This window comes from Pediculus humanus, genomic scaffold (genome assembly GCF_000006295.1).
Source record: "Pediculus humanus corporis 1103172107995 genomic scaffold, whole genome shotgun sequence".
NCBI lineage: Eukaryota > Metazoa > Arthropoda > Insecta > Psocodea > Pediculidae > Pediculus > Pediculus humanus.
The window spans coordinates 106,597-134,179 of NW_002987567.1; the positions used below are offsets into that span (position 1 = coordinate 106,597).

Below are 27,583 nucleotides of genomic sequence, written 5' to 3' on the forward strand. Positions count from 1 at the left end.
TTATTCATTACTAAGCAAAACCAAACAATTAAGTAAGGAATTAGATAACTCATATATAAAGATAAAAAAATAAATGTCTGCACTAAAGTTTTCACAAGGGGTCAGATTTAGTTTGGAACACAACAACCAAATTAAAAATATTCATTAAAATTTTCTTTAACCTTTTATTATTGAATTGTCAATTACAGGTTAAATGGTAAAGGAGAAAAAATTGAGAGTGATAGTCATTTTGTATTTGAAAATACAAAAACGAAAGGAATTTATAAAATGATAATTAAAAACATAAAAACAACTGATATTTCTGAATACACTTTGGTTGCAACTAATAAAGCTGGAGAAAGCAAACAAAAAGTTAAATTGAGCCTTCACGGTGAGATTCTAAAAAAAATAATAATAATAATTTGTAGCCATTAAACGCTTTTAAAAAATGTATAAAATGTTTACCAGGTGAAAAACCTTCTTTTGTAAAACCTCTAAAAGATGCTGATGTGAAAGATGGTGAAGATGCTAATTTCTTAGTTAGATGTAATGGAATTCCAAAACCGGATATTAAATGGTACAAAGATGAAAAAGAATTAACGGATACAGATAGAATAACGTTAAAAACACAAACAGAGGGTCAAGTTTCAACTTCGTTAGATATTACTCAATTCCAGGCAGACGATGTTGGAGAAGTGAGTTTATAAAAATTTCCAATAACTCATTGAATTTTAACAAATAAAAATTTTAAATATTATTTATTTTAATTTTAGTATAAAGTAACAGCAACGAATGCCATGGGCACAGCAGAAAATAAATTTAAATTGAATATGAGTCAAATTGCTCCAGTTTTCGAAAAAGGTTTGCCGAAAAGTTTAGAAGTGGGAGATTTATTGGAATTGACTTGCAAAGTGTCTGGAAGTCCCAAACCTACATTAAAATGGTCCAAAGACGGAGAACCTTTAGTTCCAGGCGGTGATGTTAAAATTACAGAACTTCCCAACGGTGTTGTAAAACTTTCTATAGAAAACATGACTCCAGAAAAAGGTGGCTTGTACACTCTGGATGCTGAAAATCCAAACGGGAAAAAAACGGGACATTGCGCCGTCACCGTGGAGCGTAAGTTTTAATAAAAACATTTTTAACGGTTTAAATTATTGGCTTTTATAATCGTGAAATTATTTTTTTCTCCAGCGAAAAGTAGTAAACCAAAATTCGTGGAAGGTTTAAAAGATGTTTCAGAAAAAGAAGGAAACCCAATACAACTGCAAGCAAAAATAACGTGTTACCCTCCTCCAGAAATCAAATGGTAACCTCCTAATTTTAATATAAATTTTTTTTTTTAAATTTTAAATTAAAGCAATCAAAAACAATTTTTTTTTTTGCTGCAGGTACAAAGATGGCGTTCCTTTAAAGCCCAGTCAAGGTGAAACTAGTTTTAATGAAAAAGATGGAACATTAAAATTAAAAATAAATTCTTTAAAACCCGAAAATGCTGGAGTTTATTCAGTAAAAGTTAGTAACAAATTAGGAGAAGCATCGCAAGAAGCTAAAGTTGAAGTTATGGAAGCTCCTAAAAAACCAAAATTTGATTCTACCCTTTTACCTGTTACCGCCGTCGAGGGATCTCCCGTCAAATTTTCTGTCAAAGCAAGTGGCAATCCTAAACCTGCCATAAAATGGTAAATATTACCCCCCGACATTTTAAATAATTTTAAATTAATTTCATTTTTGATGAAAATATTAATAAATCGTAGGTCTCATAACGGAAAGGAAATAGTACCCGATGGTGAAAATATTATTATCAAGTCGGAACCCGATGGAAGTGAAGTATTGATATTAAATAAATGTACTCCTGAAAATGCTGGAGAAATCGAAGCCACAGCTGTTAACGATGAAGGAAGTATTTCGACTAAGGCTCCTCTGGTTGTTTTGGGTATGCAAAATCAGAATTAATTAAACCAAAAAGTAAAAAAAAAACAAATTTTATTTTTCCTCTATAATTAATCAGGTAAAAAAGTCGAAGGAAAGAATGAAAAAGAACCATCGTTTACCAGTCCTCTAAATAATGAATCCGTTGATGAGGATGACAATATAATTTTATCAGCTCCCATTTCCGGTAATCCAATTCCAGATATTTCTTGGGAAAAAGATGGCAAACCGTTAATACCAAACGATCGAATTCTACCTACATTTGATGGCAAAAAGGTAAACAATTTATAAATTCAGGTTTTACGCGAATGAAATGACACGTTATAAATTTTAGGTGAGCTTAGAAATAAAACCTTGCAAATTGTCTGATGCTGGTAATTACACGTGTCATTTGCTTAATCATTTGGGAAAAGCAAAAAGTACCGGTAACGTTAAAGTAAGGAAAATTTTTGAAGAACCAGTTTTCGTGGAAAAATTCAAAGATACCGAACAGGTTCGTTTTTTTTTTTTTTTTTTTTGTAATTTAATAAATACACAAATTTCCAAAAAAGGAATTTTCTTTCTATTGCCACTTTTAAAATGTACTTTCAGTTTTTGGATAAAGATGTCGTACTTAAAGCTCGAATCACGGGAAATCCAAAAGTTGAAACTGAATGGTTTTTTAACGGTCAAAAAATTAATGATGATGGTGACAAATATAAAATGGAAAGAGATGGAGACAGATTTAGTTTGAATATAAAAAATATAAAACGTGAAGACTGCGGATTTTATAGGTGTTGCGCTTTCAACAGAGCAGGAAAAGCTGATTGTGTTGCTCAACTCAATATCAAAAAAGAAATGTAATAAATTTTTAATATTTAAAAAACGACATAAAAATATTTATAAAAGCAATTTTTTTCAAAAGCGTTATATTTTCTTTTATCAGAGATGACAAACAACAATTTGAACCGCCGACCTTTTTGAAAAAACTTAGCGATTGTGACGTTTACAAAGGAATGAATGCTAAATTTACAGCTTGCTGTGCAGGTTTTCCAAAACCGGATATGGAATGGTTTAAAGATGGCAATAAACTTTTACTAACGAACAGCAGGTTTAAAGTCGATTACGAAGACAGCGGATTGATTCGACTCACGATTTATAACGTGAACGACGACGATATTGGAACGTATAAATTAAAAATTAGTAATAAATATGGAGAAGCAGATTGTTCGGCTAAACTTATTTGCGATTGTAAGTAAATAAAATTTGCAAAATTACTTAAAAATTTATATAATTATTACCTTAAAATACATTTTTTAGATTCGAAACAAAACAAAAAGAAAGTAACCGTACCTGAAAAACCTCGGAAAAAAGAAATCGAATGCGAAATACCTTCTGCACTCACTGATAAACCCATTATAAGTAGAATGACTGATAGACATATGACATTATCTTGGAAACCATACCTGCCAATAAGGCCTCAACCTCCTGTTACTTATATTCTCGAAATGTGCAAAATACCAGATGGTGATTGGTTTACCGCTAGAAAAGGTAACGAAATTTTTAACGATTCCACACTTTGAGTAATAATTATCATTAATTAAAATTTTTTTTTTTTTATTAGGAATTTTAAGTTGCGCTTGTGACATACGAAATTTAGAACCTTTCCAGGATTACAGGTTTCGTGTACGGGTAGAAAATAAATATGGAATTAGTGATCCATCGCCGTACACCGAAACCTACAGGTATAATACATTATTTTTAAAATTAGACTTAAGTTGAAATAAATAATAATTGTTCGATGAAATTTCAGACAGAAAATTATTTCGGATTCAAGAGATGGCATCGATTTACGAAGGCCGAAATTTAATTTTGATTCTCCTGCAATACCTAAAGGATTCGATTTGGACAGGCCGTCACATGACTCTTATGCTCACGCTCCTGAATTTCTACGTCAGGAATACGACGTTCAATATGGCATAAAAAATCAAAATTCGAGTCTTTTCTGGTTTGTTTACGGTTATCCTAAACCCACCATGACATATTATTTTAACGATGAGCCGATAGGAATGGGTGGACGATATGATTGTAGTTATACCGGAAATGGTCAAGCGACACTTTTTATTAATGGGTAAATTAAATGAAACATTTATTGTTTATCGAAATGAATAAATTATTTATAAAACGAACCATTAATTAGAATGCTCGATCGTGATGTCGGATGGTACGAAGCGGTTGCCAAAAACGAACACGGAGAAGCCAGGCAAAAAGTTCGACTCGAAATCGGTGAACTTCCATATTTCATAAGAAGACCTGAAGAATCGTACATATTGTTACGGGAATCTGGAGTTTTAACGGCTCGGATTTACGGCGTACCGAATCCGGAAATTAAATGGTACAAAGATTGGCAACCTTTAACGTCATCCTCCAGGATAAAAATTGAGAAAAAGGATTCTGACACGTACACGCTGACAATAAACGATGCCATTTCAAAAGATGCCGGGTTATATTCTATATCGGCAACAAATTTTGCCGGAACTGTTAGTTCTTCGGCCATGATTCACATCGAAGAAAATGAAGAGGTAAAAAAAAGAAATTTAAAAAAAAATATTTTCATTACGTTAAAGTAATTGAATAATTTTCAGGTTTATAAATATGCAACCTACAGGGGAGAGAGAAATATAAAAAAAAGAACGGAACCTCATTCGAATTACTACGATATTGGTTTAGAATTAGGTAGAGGAACTCAAGGGATAACGTATCACGCAGTTGAAAGAAAATCAGGTTTTAATTCTTTTATAATTTTGAATACCTCATTAATATTTAAAATATAAATATTTTCGTATAACTTTTGTTATTGATTTTCAGGTCAAAATTACGCCGCTAAATTCATGCACGGTCGTTCTGAGCTCAAACCATTCATGTTAAACGAATACAACATAATGAACATGTTAAATCACAAAAATCTAATTCGTTTGTACGATTCATTTGACACGAACGATTTATTAGTTCTCGTCATGGAATTGTATCCTTTTTAATTTATTCATTCAATTATTATTATTATTATTATCATTACGAGTTTAAAACGTTTCCTTACATAATTTTTTATAGAGCCGGAGGTGGGCAACTCATCGAATGGATAACTAAACAAACTTACATAACCGAAATAGAAATAGCCAAATACATAAGGCAAATTTTATGGGGATTAGAATACATGCACTCGTGTGGCTACGCACATTTGTCACTATCGGTTAGTATGTTCTTCTCCCTCCCTCCCTCCCCCCCCCGAAAAAAAACAAAATTTTTTTTTTAATTATTTCAAATCTTATTACAGTTAAATGATTTGCTTCTTTCTCGTCCAGATGGCGATGAGTTAAAACTATGCGATTTTGGTCTAAGCAGAAGAATCACTCTGAACAATTTATGCGCTCTGAATTATGGTATTTGAAAAGGAAAAATACTCCGCGTTTACAATAAATAATTAATTAATAAATTTAATATATTTACATGACAGGTATGCCAGAATTTGTTGCACCGGAAGTGGCCAATGGCGACGGAGTCAGTTATTCAGCAGATTTATGGTCTCTGGGAATCATAACTTATATTTTACTTTCGGGTATTTCACCGTTTAAAGGAAACAACGATAGAGAAACATTAACTAGAATAAAAGAAGGTACTCGGTTTTATTTTCCCCCCCCCTTTTTCCTTTTTTGTTTAAATATTTTCTAAATGTTTTTCTGCATGCTGAAGGAACGTGGAAATTTGACGAGGAGTATTTTTCAAACATATCGAGCGAAGCAAGAGATTTCATAACAAGATTGCTCACATTTAAAGCCGAAGATAGAATGGACGTTAAAAATGCTTTGCGTCATCCTTGGCTCTTGAAATTAAACGAATCCGCACACGATCAATATAAAATAAGCACAAATAATTTGAAAAATTATTATTATTCTTTAAAGTAAGATAAAATATTTATTATTCCACTTATTTATTAAAAACCGTTACTACTTTAACTTTTTTTCTTTTTTTTTCAGAAGTTGGTATGACAATGCAAATTGCCGACCGTGGTACAGAAGAGAACCTCTCAATAATGCTTTCACTCATCCTTCTAAAATGGTTTATCCGCCTAATTTGGATTACTCATCCAACGATTATGATTTACCGTCAAAAACTGTTAAAACGCCCAGAGGTCATCCTATTTCAAATGTTCCATCGATTCCAAGAGAGAATTTAGACTACGAAATTGGAGATTTTAAATCGGAAAGCCAGTGCGTATGAATACAAATCAATTTTTCACTACAAAACATAAAATAACTTAATAAACGGTTGATTTTGTTGAATGTAGGTACCAGTGCGGACCTGACACTTACCTTTTGCAATTACGTGATGTTGATTTACCATGTCGATTACGTCACTACATGAAAGTAGCTGCCGAGAGACCGCTTGGTATTGTATCAGGAGGACCTGAAAATATAGATAAAAGAGTATGAGTTTTTTTTTTTTTTTTTTTTTTTTTTTTAGTAAATTAAATATTAAAAAATTTGTTACCCGAAAAATTGTAATATCTCCGTTTAGACTCCGGTAATAAAAGAAAGAAGAAAATTTATGGATATAATGGATGAAGAAATAGACGACGAAAGACGAGCAAAATTAAGTCAATACGGCACTGATGAAACTGGAACGTTGAGACGTTTGAAACACGAAATTGGATGTAGGTCGGATAATCATGCAGAAGCTGAAGCCATGTTGGAAAGTAGAAGAGATGGACGAGTGAGTGAAGACTAATTATGGGGATGATGGAGGTGGTAACTCCATAATAAAAATTTGTTTTTTGTTTTTCTAGCTACCATTTTTCAGAGAAAAACCAAAAAATTTAGCCATCATCCCGAATAAACCTGGAGAATTTAGTTGTTTAGTCACTGGAGATCCCGAACCGATTGTTCAGTGGTTTAAGTAAATGCATTTTTTGTTAAATTATTAACTTGCAGTTAAAATAAATTAATAATTTTAATTTTGTTTAATTAATTAGAAATGATTTGGTGTTACCCGAAAGTTCACGTATAAAAATGTTTTCCGATGAGAAAAAAAGATTTTATTTGAAATTTGAACCTGCGCTCAAAAACGACGCTGGAGTTTACAAAGTCGTGGCGAAAAATAAAATCGGTCAAACAATTGCCAGAATGAGAGCCGTCTTTTCATCAGTACCATTATCACCAAATCCACCGGAAGTCGGTGAAGTTTCCGACACGGAAGTTTTAATCAAATGGAAACCGGAGAGTGACGATGTTTATATTCCAATTATTTGTTATTCTTTACAATATAAAAAATCAGGTTGTCATTTTATTCACGTGATTTGTTTTTTTTAAAAATTGAATTCGAAAAATTTAACGGTATTCGATATTTTCAGACGATACTGATTGGATAAAAGTCGCTGACAATATCGATTTAGATTTTTGGTTAGTGAAAAATTTAATACCGGAAACGAGTTACGATTTCCGGTTACTCGCTAAAAATTGCATAGGTTGGAGTGCTCCAAGTTTACCGTTACAATTAGTGCAAACATCCGAACCAGGTTAGGAATTAATAATCCGATGGAGTTTTTTATTTTTTACTTTCTAACTAAAAAAATTTTATTTTAACAAACAGGAAGTGCTAAGATTAACATGTCGGATGCACAGGAAAAAATGCAAAGAGAAACGGAAAACACGAGCGAGATGGATTCATCAAATAACGAATTTGAATTGAATTACGAAGTTGAAGATTCGCCCATAACCTGGACGACAGATTCCAACTTTGAACAAAAATATCAACTTAATTCGGTGATGGCGAGGTGTTTTACCAAACTGAATTTTATTTTTTTTTTCCATGCATTAACATACCTTACAAAAGGATAATTTTCCTTTCAGGGGAGAGTTTTCCGTCATTTTGGAAGGAGTCGATAAAGAAACTAATAAAAATATAGTTGCGAAAGCGATCGATGTTAATTCAAACACTGAAAAAAACGTGGCACAAGAATTCGAGAGCTTTAAAAGTTTAAAACATCAAAGGATCGTTAATTTGTTATGCGCAATGCGTCCCGCGCCGAATTTAACGGTTTTCGTTATGGAACAACTTGAAAAAATCGACATTCTAACGTATTTTGCATCTCGAAAAGAATTCAACGAAGATATGATCGTGACTGCTCTCACTCAGGTACGTTTAATTGATGCCGAAACCTGTTAATTTAAATTGAAATATGAAAATATTATTTTATCATTTCAGGTATTGGACGGTTTGCAGTACCTACATTGGCGAGGGTTGTGTCATTTAAATCTTCAACCTGATAACATCGTCCTATCATCTGATAGAGTTTTACAAGTTAAACTTATTGATTTCGGTTCGACTCAAAAAGTATCGAAATTAGGCACGATCGTCAACGCTCCGATAACGGATTACACCGGTAGGAAAATTTTTTTTTTTTTTTGTTTGAAAAGTACCTGTTACTACATATTATCATTATTATTAATTTCCAGCTCCTGAAATAATTTGTAACGAACCTGCTTTTCCACGAACCGACATATGGAGTTTAGGTGTGGTAGCCTACGTTTTACTCTCCGGTGTGACTCCATTCACTGGAGAAACGGAAGAAGAAACTCGACAAAATATTAAATTCGTACGATATAGATTTGAACCTTTGCATAAGAATTTAACGCAAGAAGCCGTTAGATTTTTAATGCAAATATTTAAAAGAGCTCCAAGGTAATAATAATAATAATAATAATAATAATGATAATAATAATGATAAAAACTTTCTATTTAATAATAATTTTTAAAAAACCAACAGCAAACGACCGACAGTTGAAGAATGTTACGAATCAAGATGGTTTATGACGAGTGAATTCGTTATAAAAAAACGACAGAAATCCTGTTTCCCTGGAAATTTACTCAAAGTAATTATTAATTATTATTATTATTATTATCTATTTTCTATTTAACGATATTAAATCGCCATTTTTTTTTAACTTTAGAATTACGACGAAGTTTACCACAGTAAAAAATCTGATGATAATCCAGCAGCATTAAATTCATTGGAAAACATTTTAGGGAAAAAATTTTAACGAGGTCATTGAACCTGCTCCACCCCCCAACATTAAATAATTAAATAAATTATTTCAAATCATTATTTAATGATATCAACATGAAAATTTACTTTAAAAAAAAAATATTTACATAAATTATTAAATATTATTATTATTATTATTAATATATATATTTTGTAACTAATGTAGATATAAATAATTTATTATATATTTATATTTATTTATTTGAAAAAAATTTTAGTTTTTTTATTTATTCATTTATTTAAATAAAAAAAATTTAAAATGGCGTCGGAGGTTATGTCACGTTACCCGAATAAAAATAAATAAATAAATAAATAAATAAATTATTTATTAATTATTTAATTATTTAAGAAAAAAAAAATATTCGTAAAATAATAATAATAATAATAATAATATCGATACGTTAAAATAATAAAAAAATTAAATTAAATTAAATTGAAATTTAAATTTGATTCGTAAATAAAATTTATATTAAATTTTCATATTTCACTTATGGGATAATTTTTTCAATTCATTCAATAATTTTCAATTAATAAATTATTAATTAATTTATGTATTTATTTATCTCTCGGTGAGCACAATAATAATAATAATAAATAAATAAATAAACATACAAATTAAAATTAATAAAAAAGATTTGTTGATTTGTTTTTTTTTTAAATTGTCATTTCAATATATATATTTAAAAATTAATAATTTTATGAGGCACGTGTACTTGCATTCTTTTCATTTAAATCATTATTATTATTATTATTATATAAAAAATAAAAATAAAAAAATAATAATAATAATAACTAAAATTATTACAATTATATATTAAAATTGTTTAAAATAATAATATCGGGGGAATTAATAATTAATAAATAAATTCCGTTTGAGCAAATAATTCGATTTAAAATCAAAAAAAATAATAATAAGAATGATGATGATGATGATGATTACGAGGGGGGTGGGGGTGGGGGAATCATGCGAGTTCATCCGATATGTAATCGTTATCGTTAAGCGTTTCAATCATGTATTCTAAAAGGAGTGTAAATTTATCACAACCATTTTTTTTCGAATATGTTTCGAATATTTCCAATATAAAATTTAAATATTGCTTGACGTCATCCTGGAAGAAAAAATAAATAATTTTATTAAATATAAATAATGATTTAGTTTTGTCGATAATAATAATAATAATTATTATTTACTTTTTCAAAATTATGCCTGAAAAAAAATAACAATTGAGATTCTAATTGTTCCTTTGTTAGAAAATCATTTTCTAAAAGTGATAATAATAATTTTGCTAAATTTTTCCATGAATTTTCCTTTTCTATTCTCTTTTCTTTTAATATAATTGACATATTTCTAGAACATATGATTCTTTCCAGGTTCGACGACGATTCCCTTTTACCTTCGAAACATTTTAAAAATGAAAAAAATTTTTCTAATATGTTTTGAATATTTACAAAATAAATACCTGGGAAAAAAAAAAACAAAAATAAATATGGCGTATGGAATTTTAATTTATTTCCCGCGAATATATAAAAAAATGGGAAAAACTTACAAGACATAACAACGAGATCAAGGATTAAACAGGAAATGACGTTTTTTGCAACCGGAACAACATCTTTTCTAAATTTTAACGTTTTCGTTGCTTCTTCAATTAAACATTCAACTTCGATGAAACAATTTTTTTTTTCGTAAACTTTACACGATAATTCTTTAATGGCACATAATATTTGTGAAGCAGGTACGGAATCACCGCCATCGCCATCGCCATCGCCGCCATCATCATCATTCGTACCAACCGTTTCCGTTACGTAACATAAATGATATTTATTATTATTATTATTAGATTGACCCTTATCATCATCAATTGAATCTTGTGTTATGATATCAGAAGACTCTGAATATATTTTATTTATTTTTTTTTGTATTTTTACAACAAAATCTTTTTTTATCATCGCTGAAATATTATTAAAAAATAATTTAATTACATTTTTACATTCGAAAAAAAAAAAAACAGCAAAAAGGTTAATAATAATAATAATAATAACCAAGGGTCAAATGACTTTGCATCCATTTATCGATTTTTTCCATTGCTTGACGACACGTTATTTTAAAACATGTTTCGATTACCGAAGGTTGTAAATCGTTACTCAATAATGATTTTATTGAATTTTCCGAACGTATTAAACTCGTCGTCCAATTTTTTTCCCTACACACGGTTTGTAATTTTTTATAATAAGTTTTCGATAAATTATCAGCCGTCGATTCTATTTCATTCTAAAACAAAAAAAAAAAAAAATTTCCATTTTCTATTCCATTTTCCATAAAATCCATCCGATTTCAAAAAAATTACCGATTTTATCAGTGGTAAATTATCAAGTTCCATCCATGCTTCTTTTTTTATTTTTGGAATTATATTATGTATCATTTCTTTAATGGCTATCGATGCTATTCTTTCCGTGACAAATTCAATTGTTTTCCTTGTCGAAGATGATTGATTGTGTAAAAAACTACTCTCCAAACGAAGCTATCAATATTCAAATTTACATTTTTTTTAAATGGAACATAATAATTAAACAAATGATAATTTATTTATTTATTTATTTACCTTTGTCTTACCTCTAATTGTTTTGATATTTGTTGTGATTTTGAAAAACTTTTCTCTTGAGTTGTCACAGGTTTTACATGTCTCACATTACAACCCAAATTTTCACTCAGTATGACATTTATTTCATTCAAATAAGGGCAAACCGCGTAAAGAATATTTTCGTGTACAAAATCGTATGAATCTAATCCCTTCGAAACGTCTTCCATTTTAGTTATAAATGAATTTAATACATCTTTCGATATATCGTTTAATATGTTATAAAATAATTCTGGTGGAAAATTTGGATTTTGAAATATGTACCCTAATATTATTTTCAAATAAAAACTATTTCTCTTATTATTAAATTCGTTTACATTTTTATATATTACTATTAATAATTTCCATATTTTACGATATATTTGTAAATGTGCCGAATAATAATCGATCATTGATAAATAACTAACGATCCACGGAATGGTCAATGTTAATTTTCCCTTTTTCACGGCACACTCCAAACATTCGTTTATGTCGAAAAGTGGTAACGTCTGAAAAAGACCAAAACAAATCAATAAAATCTCATTAAAATCAAATCTCAACAACCATTTCATACCTACGTTATGTCTCACTGAACAATGTATGCTCAATATTTTGTCTGAATAAATTTTTTCACCGAAATACGGCATAAATTCTAAAAAACCTAAAAATTTTGCCAGTAATCTCAAAATGTTTGTACATTGTAAATATCTTTGTTCATCGATAGACTCTAAAAATAATTTTTAAAAAAATTTATTGCTGTAGTTTCTTTTTCCAAATTTTAACAAACGTTTAAAATCGTCATTATTATTATTATTATTATTATTATCATCATTACCCTTTTCTTCTATGTTTTCCGTAAAATCGGTATCGTTTAACCGTAGAATTTCATCGGTAAAACTATTTTTTAAATGTTGGTGAAATATACTGTGATTCAAACATAAAATAAAATTTTTATAAAATTCTTGATACCCGGGAAAATCAGGTACCGGACAAGGTCCCTGCCTTTTTGACGAACCCACGAGTCGAGCTCTTAACCGAATTATTTTATTTGGATCCGCAGTGGGAAGAAGTTGAAATATTTTTTCGTTCATGTTTTCCTACGAGTATATACAATAAAGTTTAAATAATTGTGTTAAATATGTCGAAAATGATTTGTATGAATGAATAATAATACCTTTCCCTGATTTTCTCCGCAGCAAGACGTTATCAATTGATTACGGAATAACCGTGCGAAATGTAATAAATTGATGGGATCCGAACTGATTCCTAAAAGTGATCGAATTTTCGAACCCAAACCAACGGAAAATATCCATCCGGGAGTTAAATGATTCGCTTCCCAAATGGCCAATATATTATAAAATAAATCTCTTTGTTTGCGAAAAGCGTGAAAACTCGAATCGCATGTGAAATTTTCACGATTGTCCGTTTCGTATTGAAATGATACATTTCCTGATAAAAATAAATATTTTTTTTTTTTTTGTGAATTAAAAATGATGACATTATAAATCTGATGAAATGAAAATAATAATAATAATAATAATAATAGTGATAATGCGACTTAACATTGTGACTTGTATTTTAAATGCGTGCAATAAAATATGCAATCACATTCGATTACTTTTTTTTTTTTTTTTTTTTTTTTGTTAATCATATCATTACAATAATTACTTTACTCGAAAAATAAAATTTCATTTGAATACACAATATAATTAAATTTAAAAACAACTTGCCCTCATTTTCGGTTTTGAATTGATGAAGACATTTTTTCGATTCGTCACTGTTTTGTTTTTGCAAATAAGTTTTTTTCACATATTCGTTTAATTCAATATTAAACTCGGTTATTCTATCATTTTCGGACAAAAGCTTTAAAGCAGGTAAATTTAAAAATTGTAAATTATGCCTCTGATGCCATAAAGTTTCAACGGCGAAAAAAACACAATTGTGAACGCTCCCAAAATATTTTTTGTTTTCATTAATTTCCAATCCCGTTCCTGGATTTTTTTTGTCATGATTTTGTATTAATAACAAACTTATTATAAAACAAAATTCCATTAAAATATTTTGACAAAAATTTTCGCTTATTAAAAAAGAATATAATTTAGATAAAATTTTTAATTGATTGACAAAAGTGACCTTTTTCATATTAGGCTCTTTATTATTATTATTATTCGATGATTCCAAACTTGTATTAGTAATTTTAGAATTCTGCAACATAAAAAAAAATAATTTTTTTTTTAGACATTTATTTTTCTATATTGTTAGCATTTTATTATTCTCCCTTTTCAAACTATTGAAATTTTAAATTAATTTCATTCATAAATTTCTTTAAAAAAAACTAAAATAAATTTATTTTGAGATTTAAACTTACCATTTGCGATAATTCTTCTACTTGAACATCGTTTAAATTATTACTATCAGTCTTGAAAATTGAACTCCTCGGTAAATTATCAATAGAGTTTTCAAATTTATCATGAATTGCACTCCTATTGCTGACACTATTCAATTTAATGGTTTGAATTCTCTTTTTATATTTACCTTTTTTATCCCTTTTATTATCACCAATACTCAAATCGTTTACCATAAAATCTCCTAAAGTTATTTTGCTATTCATTTTATTGTCTTTATTTTTAAAAGAAGAATCATCACTAATTGACACGCTTTTAGAAGATGAAATTTCAGTTATGGAATTAAAAGAGTTTGTAGACATTCTTTCACTTAATGATTCGACGACAGAGCTTTTTGTTAATTCTCCAGCACCTAAATTACTTGCGACAGAACTAGAATGTGACTTTAATGTTTTGGGAGTAGATGATGCAAAATTATTTTTGCAATCTATATAAAAATTATCGAATAATTTTAAATCATGATCGTCTAATTCGCTTTTTTTGTCGCTATTCTCTAAATCTGAAAATAATTTGACTCTTCTAGATGTTTTTTCCAAATTGATTTTATTACTACTGTTGTCACTATTTTTTATTCTGCTTTCAAATTTTTCTAATTTATTAGATGAGCAAGATAATAAGGCAGGAAAAGATTTTAAAGAGTCAACATCTGAACAATTAAAATAAAATGAAGAACCCAGTGATGATTTACTATCTAAACTTTGCTCTTCAAATGATTTTATATTTTTATGAACTCTTGTGTAGGAACTTTTTTTCGGAGTTTCTGCATCGTAAATTTCAAAATTTCTGAAAAAAAAAACAAATCATTTATAAATATATCGCTTTAAATTCAAATCAAGTTAATTTTTTTTATATAAATAATTATTTAATTAATTAAAATGTAACTTTACCTAGATGTTTGTTCTCTTAAAAACATTAAAAAGTTAGATACAAATTCAATAGGAGTACATTCAAAATCATATTGTTTACTACTAACATTTTCAATCTGAAAAAAAAAAAAAAAAAAAAAGAAAATGAATAAAATATTAATGGAATTAAAACATAGGAAAGTTTTAAGAATTTAAAGAAGGATTTAATTGAAAAAAACAACATAATACATAACCCAACATAACCCAATATGGTTAAACTTTTTTAAAATCTTACATAAAAAAAATTATATATAAAAAATAATTTAAAAAATAAAAAGCTTACTTTATTAATACTATAATTTTTTGATAACCATTCTAAAACATTATCTACAGATAAATTATTATTTATTACAGCTTCCAGCACTTTCGCCGCCATTTTTTATTTTTTCCCAATTTACGGTCGGTAAGTTGGCTTTATTGAATTTAACACTTTTGTGTTTAGAAATTTAAAACTGAAATAAAAAATTTAGTAAAGAATTTTTTTTTGTAAGAGACGAAATAATTGATAAATTTTTATCATAAAATTTATAAATTTTAATTGATTATTTATCAATACTATATATACATATGATTATTTTTAGGTGATTAAGGAAACTTTATAAAATTATGTATGTGAAAGCTTTAATAGAAAAAAAAAACTTAAAACTTGATTTGTAAAACTTTTATTTTATAATATCTGTAATTATAATTACCGAGCCATTTTTTCATTTTTATAAACTATATATATACTGATTATTCACATTTTGGTACAAAGGACCATTTCCCATCTGATTGACATTCAATAATGTTATTAAAATTCTGATTAGAAAATATTCTTTTAGTACAATAAATAGAAATTTTACTACCGTACGTGTAATCTGAATTATGAGACGCTATATGATAGTTATCAGGTAAAATTGGTGCACCACAAGAAATTTCTGCAAGGAACAAAGGTTAAATACTGTAATTAAAAAAAAAAAAAATTATTAAAATCAGTTTTAAGTTTTTTATAAATGATAAAAATTTACTATTGCAGTAATTGGTCACGCGAGAATATCTTCCATTAGCTTGACAACGCATAAAAATTTCTCCCGCGCTTATATATCCTTTAGAACACCGAAGATAAATTTTGTTTTTGTAATTGTAGCCTTCTTCGTGTACAATTTGATAAGCAGGTGGTGGCCGAGGTGGTGGACCACAATTAATAGCTAAAAATACAAACATGATTGATCAATCATTAATAATATTTCATACAATTATGCGTGTAATAATAAACTTAAAATGCATTTACGTAGACAAACGGTTTTTTGATTTTGAATCCACGTTCCATTTTCAGAGCATTTAAAATAATTATCTCCTTGAAGATAAAAACCAGCTTTACATTTTATTTTAAGAATTTCATCTTCGTTATAAAAAGTTTTGGGATTTTCTTCTACAAAATACCCGTTTCTTATCGAGCGTGGCGGTTTTTTTTCGCAAAAGCTTTTACAAACATCGTCCGTATAATTCCAATTACCAAGATGGCCGCAAGATATATTTTTTGTTGATCCAGACGGGCATGTTATTGTTATAATATTTCCATAATAAAATTTCGAATTAAAATCAAGGGTAGGTGGAAGAACATCTGAAATTCTTTTGCAACAACAACAACAAAAAAAAAAGAAAGTAATTTAATACTTTTTAAAATCCTTCTAACTCAAAACCATGAACTTGTAAAAAAAATTTTTTTTTTCTTAATAATTTTATTTTTTATAATTAAATAATTATCGCAAACGTAAAAAGTATATCTTACTCTATGGGTATTCTACAAGAGATTTTTTCACATGTAGCAGGTTCACGGTCCCAAACACCGCCTTCTATACAAGTTAATATAGGAAACCCTTTTATCGCGTAACCTTCGTCGCAAGTAAATTCAACTCTATCACCGATGGCAACAGTGGATGAACTGTAGGGTTTAGTATTATTAAAATACACAAACATTGATCCGTATCTCGGTGCCATTAATTTTTCACATTCGGTAGAATAACCTGTAAAAAAAAAATTTTCCATTATTATTTTCATAAAAATAAATTGTTGAAAAAAAAAAAAAAAAAAAAAAACTTACCACTACAAGTAGGAGGTTTCCCGCTCCAAGTTCCATTAGATAAACAAATTCTGATGTTATTACCCTCTAATGTATAACCTGGTGAACAACTGTATGTAATTTCATCACCGTATAAGTAAGATCCTCCAGAAATTTTCCCTCGTAGAAAATAACCGGGAAAACCGCAAGAAATTCCTGTAATAAATTCATTTTATAATAAAATACATTATAAATAATATTTTGATCAATCAAATACATTTTTTTCCTTACTTCCGCATTTCGGTTCTTTTCTTTGCCATCCTCCATATTTCATACATTTCCTTTGATAAAATGTAATTTTTTCATCATTGTAATTATTATCGGTATCAAATTTAATGATAAATCCATCGTTGCAAGTGTAATTAGCGACTTTTCCATGTTTTGAAAAATCATACGTGATTTCACCGTTATAAATTTCAAGATTAGAATCGCACGTTTTGCAAAAAATTGATTCTTCTTCCTAAAAAAAAAAAAAAAAAAAAAAAAAAAAATTAATTAATTTACATTAAGTAAAAATTAAACCGAAAACATATTTTTAAGATAAACCCATAATTAAAATATAAAAAAATTTATTAGAGTATTTTTATAATGTACCGTTATGTCGCCATTAATATTTTGAAGTAAATTAATCCAGCTAATAAAATTTCCAAATCCTGGATCGCATGCTCCGTATAAAATTTCTATTTCGGCAGGGGTTAATAACTTTTTCCACACGTCAAAATTTGTCAGTTGACCAGCAAACGATTCCACATCGTTAAAACCACCACCTAAACTATCTTGTTCCTGACCGACAACCTAAAATATTTTTTTTTTTTTTTTGCCATGAAATTGCCATCAACAAAATAAAAAGTAATTTATAATTTTCCCAAATTTACATACCAATTTACCACCTCCTTTAATCTTATTATTACTTGCTAATCCGGTTCCGTTTGAAAACAATACACCATCTAAAAATACTTCCCATTGACCGTTGAGTGACTGCCATGTTACGCAAATAAAATGCCAAAAACCATCATTAGCTTGAAGATCGGTGACGACATAATTGCCATCAACGTATAAAACTACACTAATAATATAAATAAATAATAATAAAAACAAATTAATGATTGGAATCTACATTTTTCTTCAATATAAATGTTTGTCTGTATTTATTTACCCTGAATAATCGGTTAGAGTAAAAGCATTATCATTTTCCAAAGTGGCATAAGAAAATAATGTACCATAATTAAATATGTCTTTGGTTTTGATCCAAACGCAAACAGATATTTCGGTTAAATCATTTTTTGGAAAATCGGACATCAAATATTCGGTCACTCCATATTTTGGAAAATTTAATATAACGTTGGGATTTATTTCTAAATTTTAAATAATAATAATAATAATAATAACGAGAATAATAAATTTTTTATTTTTAAATTAATATAATACCTTCATCGCAATTATTTCCTCGAAAACCGGAAATACAAGTACAAGTCGGTTGACCGAATCTATCAGACACACATTGGGCATTATTTAAACAGGTATAATTATCACAAGGATCAGGTATTATTTTCGGGATTTCAGAGGTACAATTTTCATAATCGCAATCGTAAATAACATCGCAATGACGTCCGTAAAATCCCTTTTGACAAACACATTCGTACGTTTCATTTACGTCAATGCACGTACCGGAATTTAAACAAGGTTCAAGTTCTTGGCATAATTTTAATGATTCGTTACAGGTTTTTCCTATCAATAGTATTTAATTATTATTATTATTATTTACGTTATTACTTTTTCAAACTTTGTTCAATGATAAAAAGTAGCATATTAACCTGTGAATCCAGAATGACAATCGCATTTAAAATCATTTATCAGATTCGTACACTCTCCGCGATTATTACACGGATTTGAAAAACAATTGTCAACGTTTTTCTCGCAATATTCTCCCTCGAATCCTTCTGAACATTGACATTTATAATTTATAAAATCTAAAAGAAGACACTGTCCGCCATTGTAACACGGATCCGAACCACAGGGATCAAAAGTTCTTTCACAAAACGATCCTGTTTGAAATAAAATTTATTAAAATGAACACTGAAACTCAAAGTCGTTTTATTATTATTATTATTATTTGACTAAACTCCAAAACATCAAACTCGAAATTAAAATATTAATAATAATTGAAAAATTTATGTAACTACCTATAAATCCTGGAAGGCATTGACAATGAGGAAATCCATCAGTTACAAAACAATGTCCTCCATTTCTACAATTAATATTCGTACACGCATCATCGAATTCTGAGGCTTTGACACAAAACTTTTCATTCGTGGATCCTTTTCTCAAAGTAGTCAAATTTCGAGGACAACTTTCACAACGGCTTTGCCCCTCGAAAACCTGATAAAATCCTATGGGACACATTGTGCAAGGTGATAGAGATAAATTCGTTTCCCTGGTTATGTTTCCAAAACTTCCGGGAGGACATATTTCTAAAAATAAAAAAAAAAATAAATAAATGAATTATTTAAATTTAAAAAATTAAAGTTTTTTTTTTTTTTCGCAATGAAATAATTATTACTTAAACATTGTTTAACGTGTTTACGTCGAATTCTTCTCGTCAAAAAACCCCGAGGACAAGACTTACATGATGTTTGACCTTCTGTTTCTTGATAATGGCCAATAGGACATGGGTCACATTTTGAATTGTCCACGTTGTGAAAAGTACCTTTTGGACATTTAACTGTCATCACATAAAAATTAATGAGTATTTTTATACACATTTTTTTTAAAATAATAATAATAATTATTATTATTATCAAGGTATAACTTACCGCAAAAATTATTTTTTGGCAAAGAACCATTTTTACAAAAAATTTTTGTTTTTATTTTTGATTTCCCTGATTTTCCATATAAATTTTCAATTGTTCCAATAGCACCTTTTAAATTATTATTATTATTTATTAAATGAGTTTTATTTTTATTTTTTAAACCTGTCAAGAAAAATTAATAACATTATGTAATATTACTTTTTTTATTTTATTGAAATGATTAAAATTTATTTAATTTTCATAACCTTTAAGTGAAATTTTTAATTTTTTTCTCCTCCTTTTAACTTTTCTTTTTTCTCTGATTTTTTCATCATCATCATCATCATTATCGTTTTCTTTTAAACTATGAGTTTCTTCTTGTACAATTGTTAATTTTTTTTTATTAATTTCATCTTCTGTCGAATACAATAAATTTTTCTGTGATTTATTTGGATTTTTCTCAAATTTATTCTCTTCGTCTTTTATTTTTTCTTTTTCATTTCCCGATGAAATAAGATTTTCTAATTCTTCGTACCTATCAACGGGTACCTTATATAAATTTGCTAAAATCGAATTGATATTTTTGTCTCTTTCGGTTTTTGAAAAAATAAAACTATCATTATCATAATCAAAAAATGTATTTTCATTCGATGTAAAACCATCGTCATCATCATCATCATACTCATCACTAGTTTCATTCCAGTTGTCTTCGTCGCATAATGTCGTTGATAACGATAATGTTTCGTTATTTAAATCATTTGATAACATGTTTAAATCATCACAAAATGAATCAGGTACTTCAATTTCAATTTCGGGTAATTCCATTTCTAAAATAATAAAATTTCAACATGAATGATTGTTAAAAATTAGGGCAAAGATAAAAGTTATGGCAAAATCAATTGTAAGTAACATTTATGTATTGATTTCAACCTGTACATTCTGGAAAAAAACCATCATCAATGTATATTTTTGGTGTCCAATAAGCTTTTCTTCCAAAATAAGTACAATTTAAATCAATAACATCATCTGGAATGTTATTAGAAGAAAATCCATATCCACTGGAACAAGATAGTTTACATGTTGTGATTTTCTTATCATTAATTGAACAATTCCAAAGAGTGTCTGTATCCGTTGGTATTTCACTACACGGATTGTCTAAAATAATTTATAGATAAAATATGAAGTATCTCATTACGTAATTCAATATGGCAGCATCTCAAATTTTTTTTTTTTTTATCACGAAATATTTTCTTCACCTAATATGGTAACATTTATCGAACATGTTTCATTGTTTCCCGACGTATCAATTGCCGTATAATTAATTGAATTTATTCCTTTTTTTATAACGAAATTATCGGGTGTTCGTACGATAGAAACGGGAATTCCAGAATTGTCATCAAAAACAGGTTCTTTCCAGGATATTTCAGTAAAATTATAAGGTAATTCACTTATAAAAAAAATTGGCGGGGATTGACATTCAAGTATTTTAGGCTTTTCGTCATCTGAAAAAAAAAAAAAAACGCACAAAAAAAAAAAGGATTTTTATGAATGAATTGTTTGAATCAATGGCCGTTAAATAAATACCTTTTACTTTTACAAAAAAAGAACAAAAACCATAATTTCCTGATTCATCCACGCTGTAAATTTGTACTTCACTATCTCCAATTGAAAACCTTAGGGTTGAATTTTCTTCAAAGGGTGGTTTAGACCAAATTACAGGTTTTTTTCCAGAATTATCAGTTGTGTTAGGTAAAGTCATAGTCAAAGTTGCAAAATACATATTATCATCTGTTTTAGTGGAATGATTTTTTGGACAATCAATTTCTGGAGGTTCTACATCTGAACAAGTAATCAAACATTAATTTTATGAAAGTAGATGGTAAAAGTTTTTCAAATTAGAAAATCTTACCCACGCAACGATTTGGATTGTTTTTCTCACTCCATGTACCATGTTTTCCAGTGCAGTTGGTCAGTTTTGGTCCTTTTAATTCATATCCAGGATTGCAATAAAATTTACAAATTTTTCCAAAAGAATGTTTTATTCCCTTACTTGTACAATTTTGAGGTTTTATACTTCCACTGGGTAATTGAGGCAAAGATGAACATTGAATTTCTGTACATTGAAGAAGAAATTTTTTTACTGTCCATAAAGACACTTAAAAGTTTTAACTTACTTTTACATGTAGGTTTTAAACCACTCCATTTTAACATGGGTAAACAATCTCTAGTTTTGGATCCAATCATAGAATGACCAGCTAAGCAAGAATATGAACATTTTGTCCCAACCAAATAATCAACTTGGCTTTGGTTTGTGTTTTCAGATAAATGAAATTCAGCAGTAACATTTTGTTTTGTTTTCTCAGCAGAGATAAGAGTAGATTGAATTTCATTTCCAGTTTTATCATACATTTTAATTGTTTTTTTTTCTTCGTCATCATTTGAACAGATAATTTGAGAACTCGGTACGGGCTTTAAAGGATTACATTTTTTTGCCTTACATTCTGGTTCTATTCCTGACCAAGTGCCATTTTTTTGACAAATTCTAACACTCGTTCCAGTTAAAACGTATCCCATATGGCATCGTACTCCACAAGCTGCGTTTATTACATTTGAACAATTTTTTTTAACGAAATAACCATTTGAAGGTGGTGAAAGTGTTGGACAGGATACAACTGAAATTATTACGTGTCGTCATTTATATAAATGTATGTATTAATTGTCAAGTTATTAACTTATTTATTTTATAGTCTTAAAAGCTTACTTTTACATTTATCTCCATCAGGTTCGGTACCATTTGCACATACACAAAACGATTTGTTCGAAGCGGGAAAATTGATTGTAGTGTGATACTTATCTGGGCACGTGGCACAAGATAAAATATCTCCCGGAAATAAACCTTGACTGTAACTTCCTTTAGGACACACTACAAATTCAAATTTAATTTTTAAGAGTGTTTGTTTTTTGTTTCAAATTCGTCCATAATAATAGAACAATAAAATTTTAGCAAAGGCAAGAAATCGGTTAATTTGAAAATGAAAGCTTACGTACGTTTACATCCTTCTCCTTTCAAACCACTTCCGTAATAACCAGGAGGACACAAACAAGAAAAATGGCCGGATATTAGACCGCACGTACAAATTGCGCCATCTGAACAACAACCCTAAATAAAATTATAATAGTTTTAATTAACTATAATTTTTTTTTTATGTGTATATAAGAAATATAAAATTTACCTCATCTGAGGAATTCGTACAAAGATAATTGCACATTTTTGAATTTTTAACTGGAGCATAAGTACCCGGAGATAAATCTTCGTGTAAAGCTCTTCTGGCAAATTTTTCAAATTCGTCAAAGGAAGTAAATAAATAAGCATGTTCTTCAATTGGCTGCGATGAGATTTTGAGTAATTCTCTTGCATTTCCTATCATTTAATACAAATTTAAATGCTTGTGCAATCACAAAAATCATATCCAAACCAAATTTTTTATGAATGTGTGTTAACTGACCGTTTATTATTCCAAAAGTATATATAATTGTATCCTGATCTTTTAATATTTGTGCCATAGGCAATGGATTTCCCATATTTGAAAAACCGTCTGTTATAAGAAATATAATTTTTACTGCTCCTTTTCTTGCACGTGTAAGAATTTTTTCTGCTTTTTCTAATGCTTCTTTTGTATTTGTATTTTTACCAGGATATTTTATTTTAGGTATTTGAACATGTAATAATGAACATTTTTCAAGATCTAATTCATCGGTTACTGACAAATGATCTACATGAATAACCTTTAAATAAAAAATTGGCAAATAAAATAAAATTTATAACAATTATTTTTAAAATAAAAATTGACCTACAGCTTGAGTACTATAAATTATAACACCCAAACGAAAAGCTTTGGGTCCAACTTCAACATCTGATATTACTTTTTGTATATATTTCATTTCACTTAAAAAATTTTTTGGTCCAACACTATATGATCCATCAACTAATATAATCAATTCAACCTGTAAATTTATTATTAAATTTTCAACAAAATTTAACTAACCATTTTCAACAACAAAAAAGAATAATTTTTCTATCTTTACCTCTTTATGAGTTTTTAAATTTTGAATTTTTTTTCTAAATATGTCAGCTAAAACGCTTGTTTTTGGATATTTAGAAAAATTTTTTGAATTTGTCATGTTTTCAATATCATTTTTAATATTTTTTTCTTCATGTTTATTCTTCGATTCTTCAGCAAAACTTATTTGATATGAAAAACAATTAATAATAATAATAATAATAAAAATTAAAACATTCATTTTTTTTAATAAATCACACATACATACACAATGATGGACTATTTACAACTCTTTTGCTATCTAATATTGCTGATTATGTTATAAGAGTGGGCGAAAAATTGTGTTAAAAAATAAATAAAAATTAATAAAACAAAAAATTCTCTCATCAATTAAATAAAATTTTATTTAAACAATCAATTTAAATTTTTATAAATAATTTTTTATTATTATTTATATAATAATTTGTTTAAATTACAACAAAGAAGGTTAAAAGAAGGGAATCCCCCATCAACATGATAATTTTATTAAATATATAATAATTGTCATTAAATAAAATAAAATAAGACCTCATATACAACACCTTGACATAAACTAAAAATAATCTTACAAATTAATTAAGTACCAAATAATACATAAATTCACATACATAATACATAAGATGGGTAGTACTTAATACAAACAATCGTTTGTTTTCAAATAAGACAAACAGTAAATATGTGCCAATGAAAGTTTCTTTTTTTTAACAAAAGTACTCGTGACGTAATAGTTTTAAAAACAATTTACATAACGTATTCGTTTTAAAATGAAGAAGATATTTTAAAGATATCCTAAATTTTCAAGTTCTTTTTTAGTTAAACCTTTTCCAAATGCATCGACTAATAATTCGCCATTTTGACCAAACATTTTCTCATATTCGTCCCTGTTGATTTCGCCATGATTTTTATTAAAAATAATATTTTCAGAATATTTGAGATTATCGGGTGAAAAAAGTAAACGTCTTACAAATTTTACATATCGATCGATTGTAGGTTTCGAACGAATAATAATAACAAATAAAAAAAAAACCACGAGTACCTGAAAAACACAAAAAAAAATTTTTAAAGTTTGTCGAGTGTGAATCCATAATTAATTAATAATTACTTACGTGTGTTAATAATTTCATTTTAACACGATCGATTTTTTTTTTTTTTTAAAGTGAGTGAAAGCTTCGACAAACAAACAAACAAACAAACAAATGAAAAAATTGGAGTAAATAAATAAGAATAAATTTTTGATTAAAAGCCAATTATCATAACAATAATAATAATAAATCAATTGATTATGTAAGAACATGATAAAAGAATATCAATAAGTTAATAAATAAAATTTAATAGAGAGAAAAAAAGAACTCAAATTAATAATAATAATAATAATAATAGTTTTTTTTTTAATAAGTAAACCCACCCCCTCCCCAATTATTCAATAGTTTTATTATTATTATTATTATTAAAACCTTTTATGATTGAATAAGCAGCAGAACCACCACCACCACCACCACCCCGCCATCTTGGATTTTGTAATTTCTTTATGGAAAAAAAAAAAAAAAAAAAGTTGATGACCCTGAACATGTAAACAATTTTTGAGTTCAGTATTAAGAAATCTTGGCCGTTACAACATTTGAAATTTTTTTTTTTTTTTTTTTTTTTTTTTACTCAATTTATTTGAACATCGTTTTTCAATGCGGCATATTAAATTTTTATATTTCGATTTTAAATTAATTTTAATTATTTAAATTATTTAATTATGAAGTTTTTTTCGGTGAGTTTTCCTTTATTGTTTTGTTTTCTCCTGTGTAAAAACATTTTGGATATATATTTTTAAATTTAAAAAAATTTTTTTAAAGTTTTCTGTTTTATTATTATTATTATTATTTGTTTTGGTTATGTTTACAGGTGTTTATTTTATTTATTATATTAATTATAAATGTAGAATGTACATTAGTGCAATTCATTAGAAATAATATTGCAGGACCTGCTGTTAATTTTCAGGTATGTTTTTTTAATAAAAAAAACTTTATTTATTTTAATGATAATAATAATAAGTTTTTTTTCCGTTATACTACTATGGCCTACGTGCAAAAATACATAAAGTAAAAGTAATATTAATTAATTAATTATTTTGTAATATTTTTTAATATATTATGTAAAATTATAATGCATTTAAGTATAAAAATGACCGTTAGATTATTATTAACAATTATTTTGATTTTATGACAAAGGAAAGTAAATCTTTGAGTTTTTAACAAAATTAAAAAATTATTTTATTATTTAAAAAAGTTTGTTTTGTGGGGGGTATGAATTTGTTTTCTGTTTGTTTGTTTAACAGCAATTTTACTGGCCAGTTAATCCGGATGCCGGTTTATATAGAAGAAGAGAATATGAAGCTGTAAATGGTCGACACGGATACAGGCATACAGAAAGAATAGGTTTGGGAGAAGATGGTCATACAGAAGAAAGAAGAATTCAACAGAAGATAAGAGATGAAATAGGAGCATTAAGTTATCAACCGCCTATTTTTGTTTAAAAAAAAAAAAAACGAAATCCATGAATAAACTCATTCAATGTCAGTTAAATGCAGTTACACTGTAACGTGAGTACCTTGAGTAGAAATTTGTAACTAGTACTTCTACCTCAAGTGTCAAATTGGTTAATTGCATAATGTCTTTTTTTTTTTTCAATATTATTTCTTATATTAATAATAATAATAATAATAATGTGCCAAAGGGAAAAAAGTAAAAGTATTTTCAAGTATTGTTAACAATTGAAAATGATTTTAAAATTTATATATATATAATTTTATACATTTTTCAATTATTATTTATTACCAACGACGATTTTAATGGCTGAAAAAAAAAAAAAAGTTCGTTAATGAGATACTTTTTAATAATAATAATAATAGAAATTATTTATTGGTTGTGAGCAAAGTATTATATGATAGTTTTTTCTCTTTCTTTTAATGTAATTTGACTGAATTTTTTTAAATTAAAAAATGTAAACTATTATTATTGTACTTATTTTCTATTATTAAAATAAACTTTTTTTAAATAAAATTCTTTTATTAAAATGTAATAATAATAATTTCTTAATATGAATAAAATCTCATGACTTATGAAGATAAGAGTGATAACAGTGAAGTTACATTTAAAAAAATATGAGAAGGAATAAATAAATAATTTCCTACATGTATTTAATAAGTTTTTGTTTTTTTTTTTTTTTTTTTTTAAACAAGAAAAGGAAAATAAATTACGGTCGTTAAAAGTTTTAAAATGTTTCAAATATCCTTGACCCATCTTTCTTTTTTTTTTTTTTTTTTTTATCATGTATTTTAAAACTATGCATTTTACACATTGACTATCAAATGGCTTTTTTGCATTTGTGAAAAGGGCTTAAAAAAATTGTTTAATTATTTAATATTTCGTTAAAAAATTTATGATTATCGAATATTTTAGAGGAATGTATTGAAAAAATGAAATGATAAGAATAAAATGAGTTAATTTTTAATTAAAAAAATGTTATTTTTTATTATTTAAGTAAATATGTAAATTTGTTGTAATTCTAGTACCACGGTTCAAAGGCATGAAAGTAAAATGGAAGCAAGGTCATTTCTATTTATTATTTTACTGTTTAAAGGATTTCTATACGATTAATTATTTTTTTTTTTGAGTGTCATAATAAA

At 27.5% G+C, this 27,583-nt stretch overlaps 4 protein-coding genes across 4 annotated transcripts; 2 read left to right on the forward strand and 2 right to left on the reverse strand.

The window, feature by feature from the left end:
• Positions 1-73: 73 nt before the first annotated feature.
• On the forward strand, positions 74-8,987 carry Phum_PHUM405130 (uncharacterized protein; the record flags this gene model as incomplete). Its single annotated transcript, XM_002428803.1, has 33 exons — positions 74-87; positions 189-370; positions 448-674; positions 753-1,098; positions 1,174-1,288; positions 1,371-1,661; positions 1,737-1,915; positions 1,991-2,187; positions 2,246-2,404; positions 2,503-2,750; positions 2,837-3,141; positions 3,211-3,441; positions 3,515-3,635; positions 3,704-4,021; positions 4,091-4,472; positions 4,536-4,674; positions 4,759-4,915; positions 5,002-5,140; positions 5,225-5,330; positions 5,405-5,563; positions 5,641-5,848; positions 5,925-6,158; positions 6,236-6,374; positions 6,466-6,660; positions 6,734-6,843; positions 6,920-7,221; positions 7,298-7,462; positions 7,537-7,720; positions 7,797-8,082; positions 8,152-8,329; positions 8,403-8,628; positions 8,714-8,819; positions 8,898-8,987. The coding sequence occupies 33 exons, from the start codon at positions 74-76 to the stop codon at positions 8,985-8,987; spliced, it is 6,438 nt and encodes a 2,145-aa protein (XP_002428848.1).
• A 967-nt stretch (positions 8,988-9,954) lies between these two features.
• Phum_PHUM405140 (uncharacterized protein) lies at positions 9,955-15,293 on the reverse strand (the record flags this gene model as incomplete). The annotated part of the gene is made up of 12 exons (XM_002428804.1): positions 9,955-10,101; positions 10,580-10,881; positions 11,048-11,261; positions 11,338-11,511; positions 11,604-12,116; positions 12,186-12,315; positions 12,577-12,704; positions 12,782-13,056; positions 13,281-13,812; positions 13,976-14,795; positions 14,900-14,994; positions 15,201-15,293. The coding sequence occupies 12 exons, from the start codon at positions 15,291-15,293 to the stop codon at positions 9,955-9,957; spliced, it is 3,423 nt and encodes a 1,140-aa protein (XP_002428849.1).
• A 356-nt stretch (positions 15,294-15,649) lies between these two features.
• On the reverse strand, positions 15,650-23,989 carry Phum_PHUM405150 (uncharacterized protein; the record flags this gene model as incomplete). Its single annotated transcript, XM_002428805.1, has 27 exons — positions 15,650-15,834; positions 15,925-16,104; positions 16,188-16,528; positions 16,689-16,923; positions 17,001-17,174; positions 17,250-17,478; positions 17,613-17,813; positions 17,898-18,084; positions 18,175-18,373; positions 18,447-18,746; positions 18,833-19,063; positions 19,202-19,489; positions 19,579-19,740; positions 19,832-19,936; positions 20,074-20,634; positions 20,738-20,962; positions 21,064-21,309; positions 21,392-21,646; positions 21,717-21,920; positions 21,982-22,104; positions 22,252-22,479; positions 22,569-22,730; positions 22,856-22,967; positions 23,041-23,228; positions 23,314-23,580; positions 23,659-23,812; positions 23,894-23,989. 27 exons carry the CDS (start codon positions 23,987-23,989, stop codon positions 15,650-15,652), a joined length of 5,838 nt encoding a protein of 1,945 aa, XP_002428850.1.
• Positions 23,990-26,079: 2,090 nt separating this feature from the next.
• On the forward strand, positions 26,080-26,431 carry Phum_PHUM405160 (uncharacterized protein; the record flags this gene model as incomplete). Its single annotated transcript, XM_002428806.1, has 2 exons — positions 26,080-26,085; positions 26,234-26,431. The coding sequence occupies 2 exons, from the start codon at positions 26,080-26,082 to the stop codon at positions 26,429-26,431; spliced, it is 204 nt and encodes a 67-aa protein (XP_002428851.1).
• Between the last annotated feature and the right edge of the window lie 1,152 nt (positions 26,432-27,583).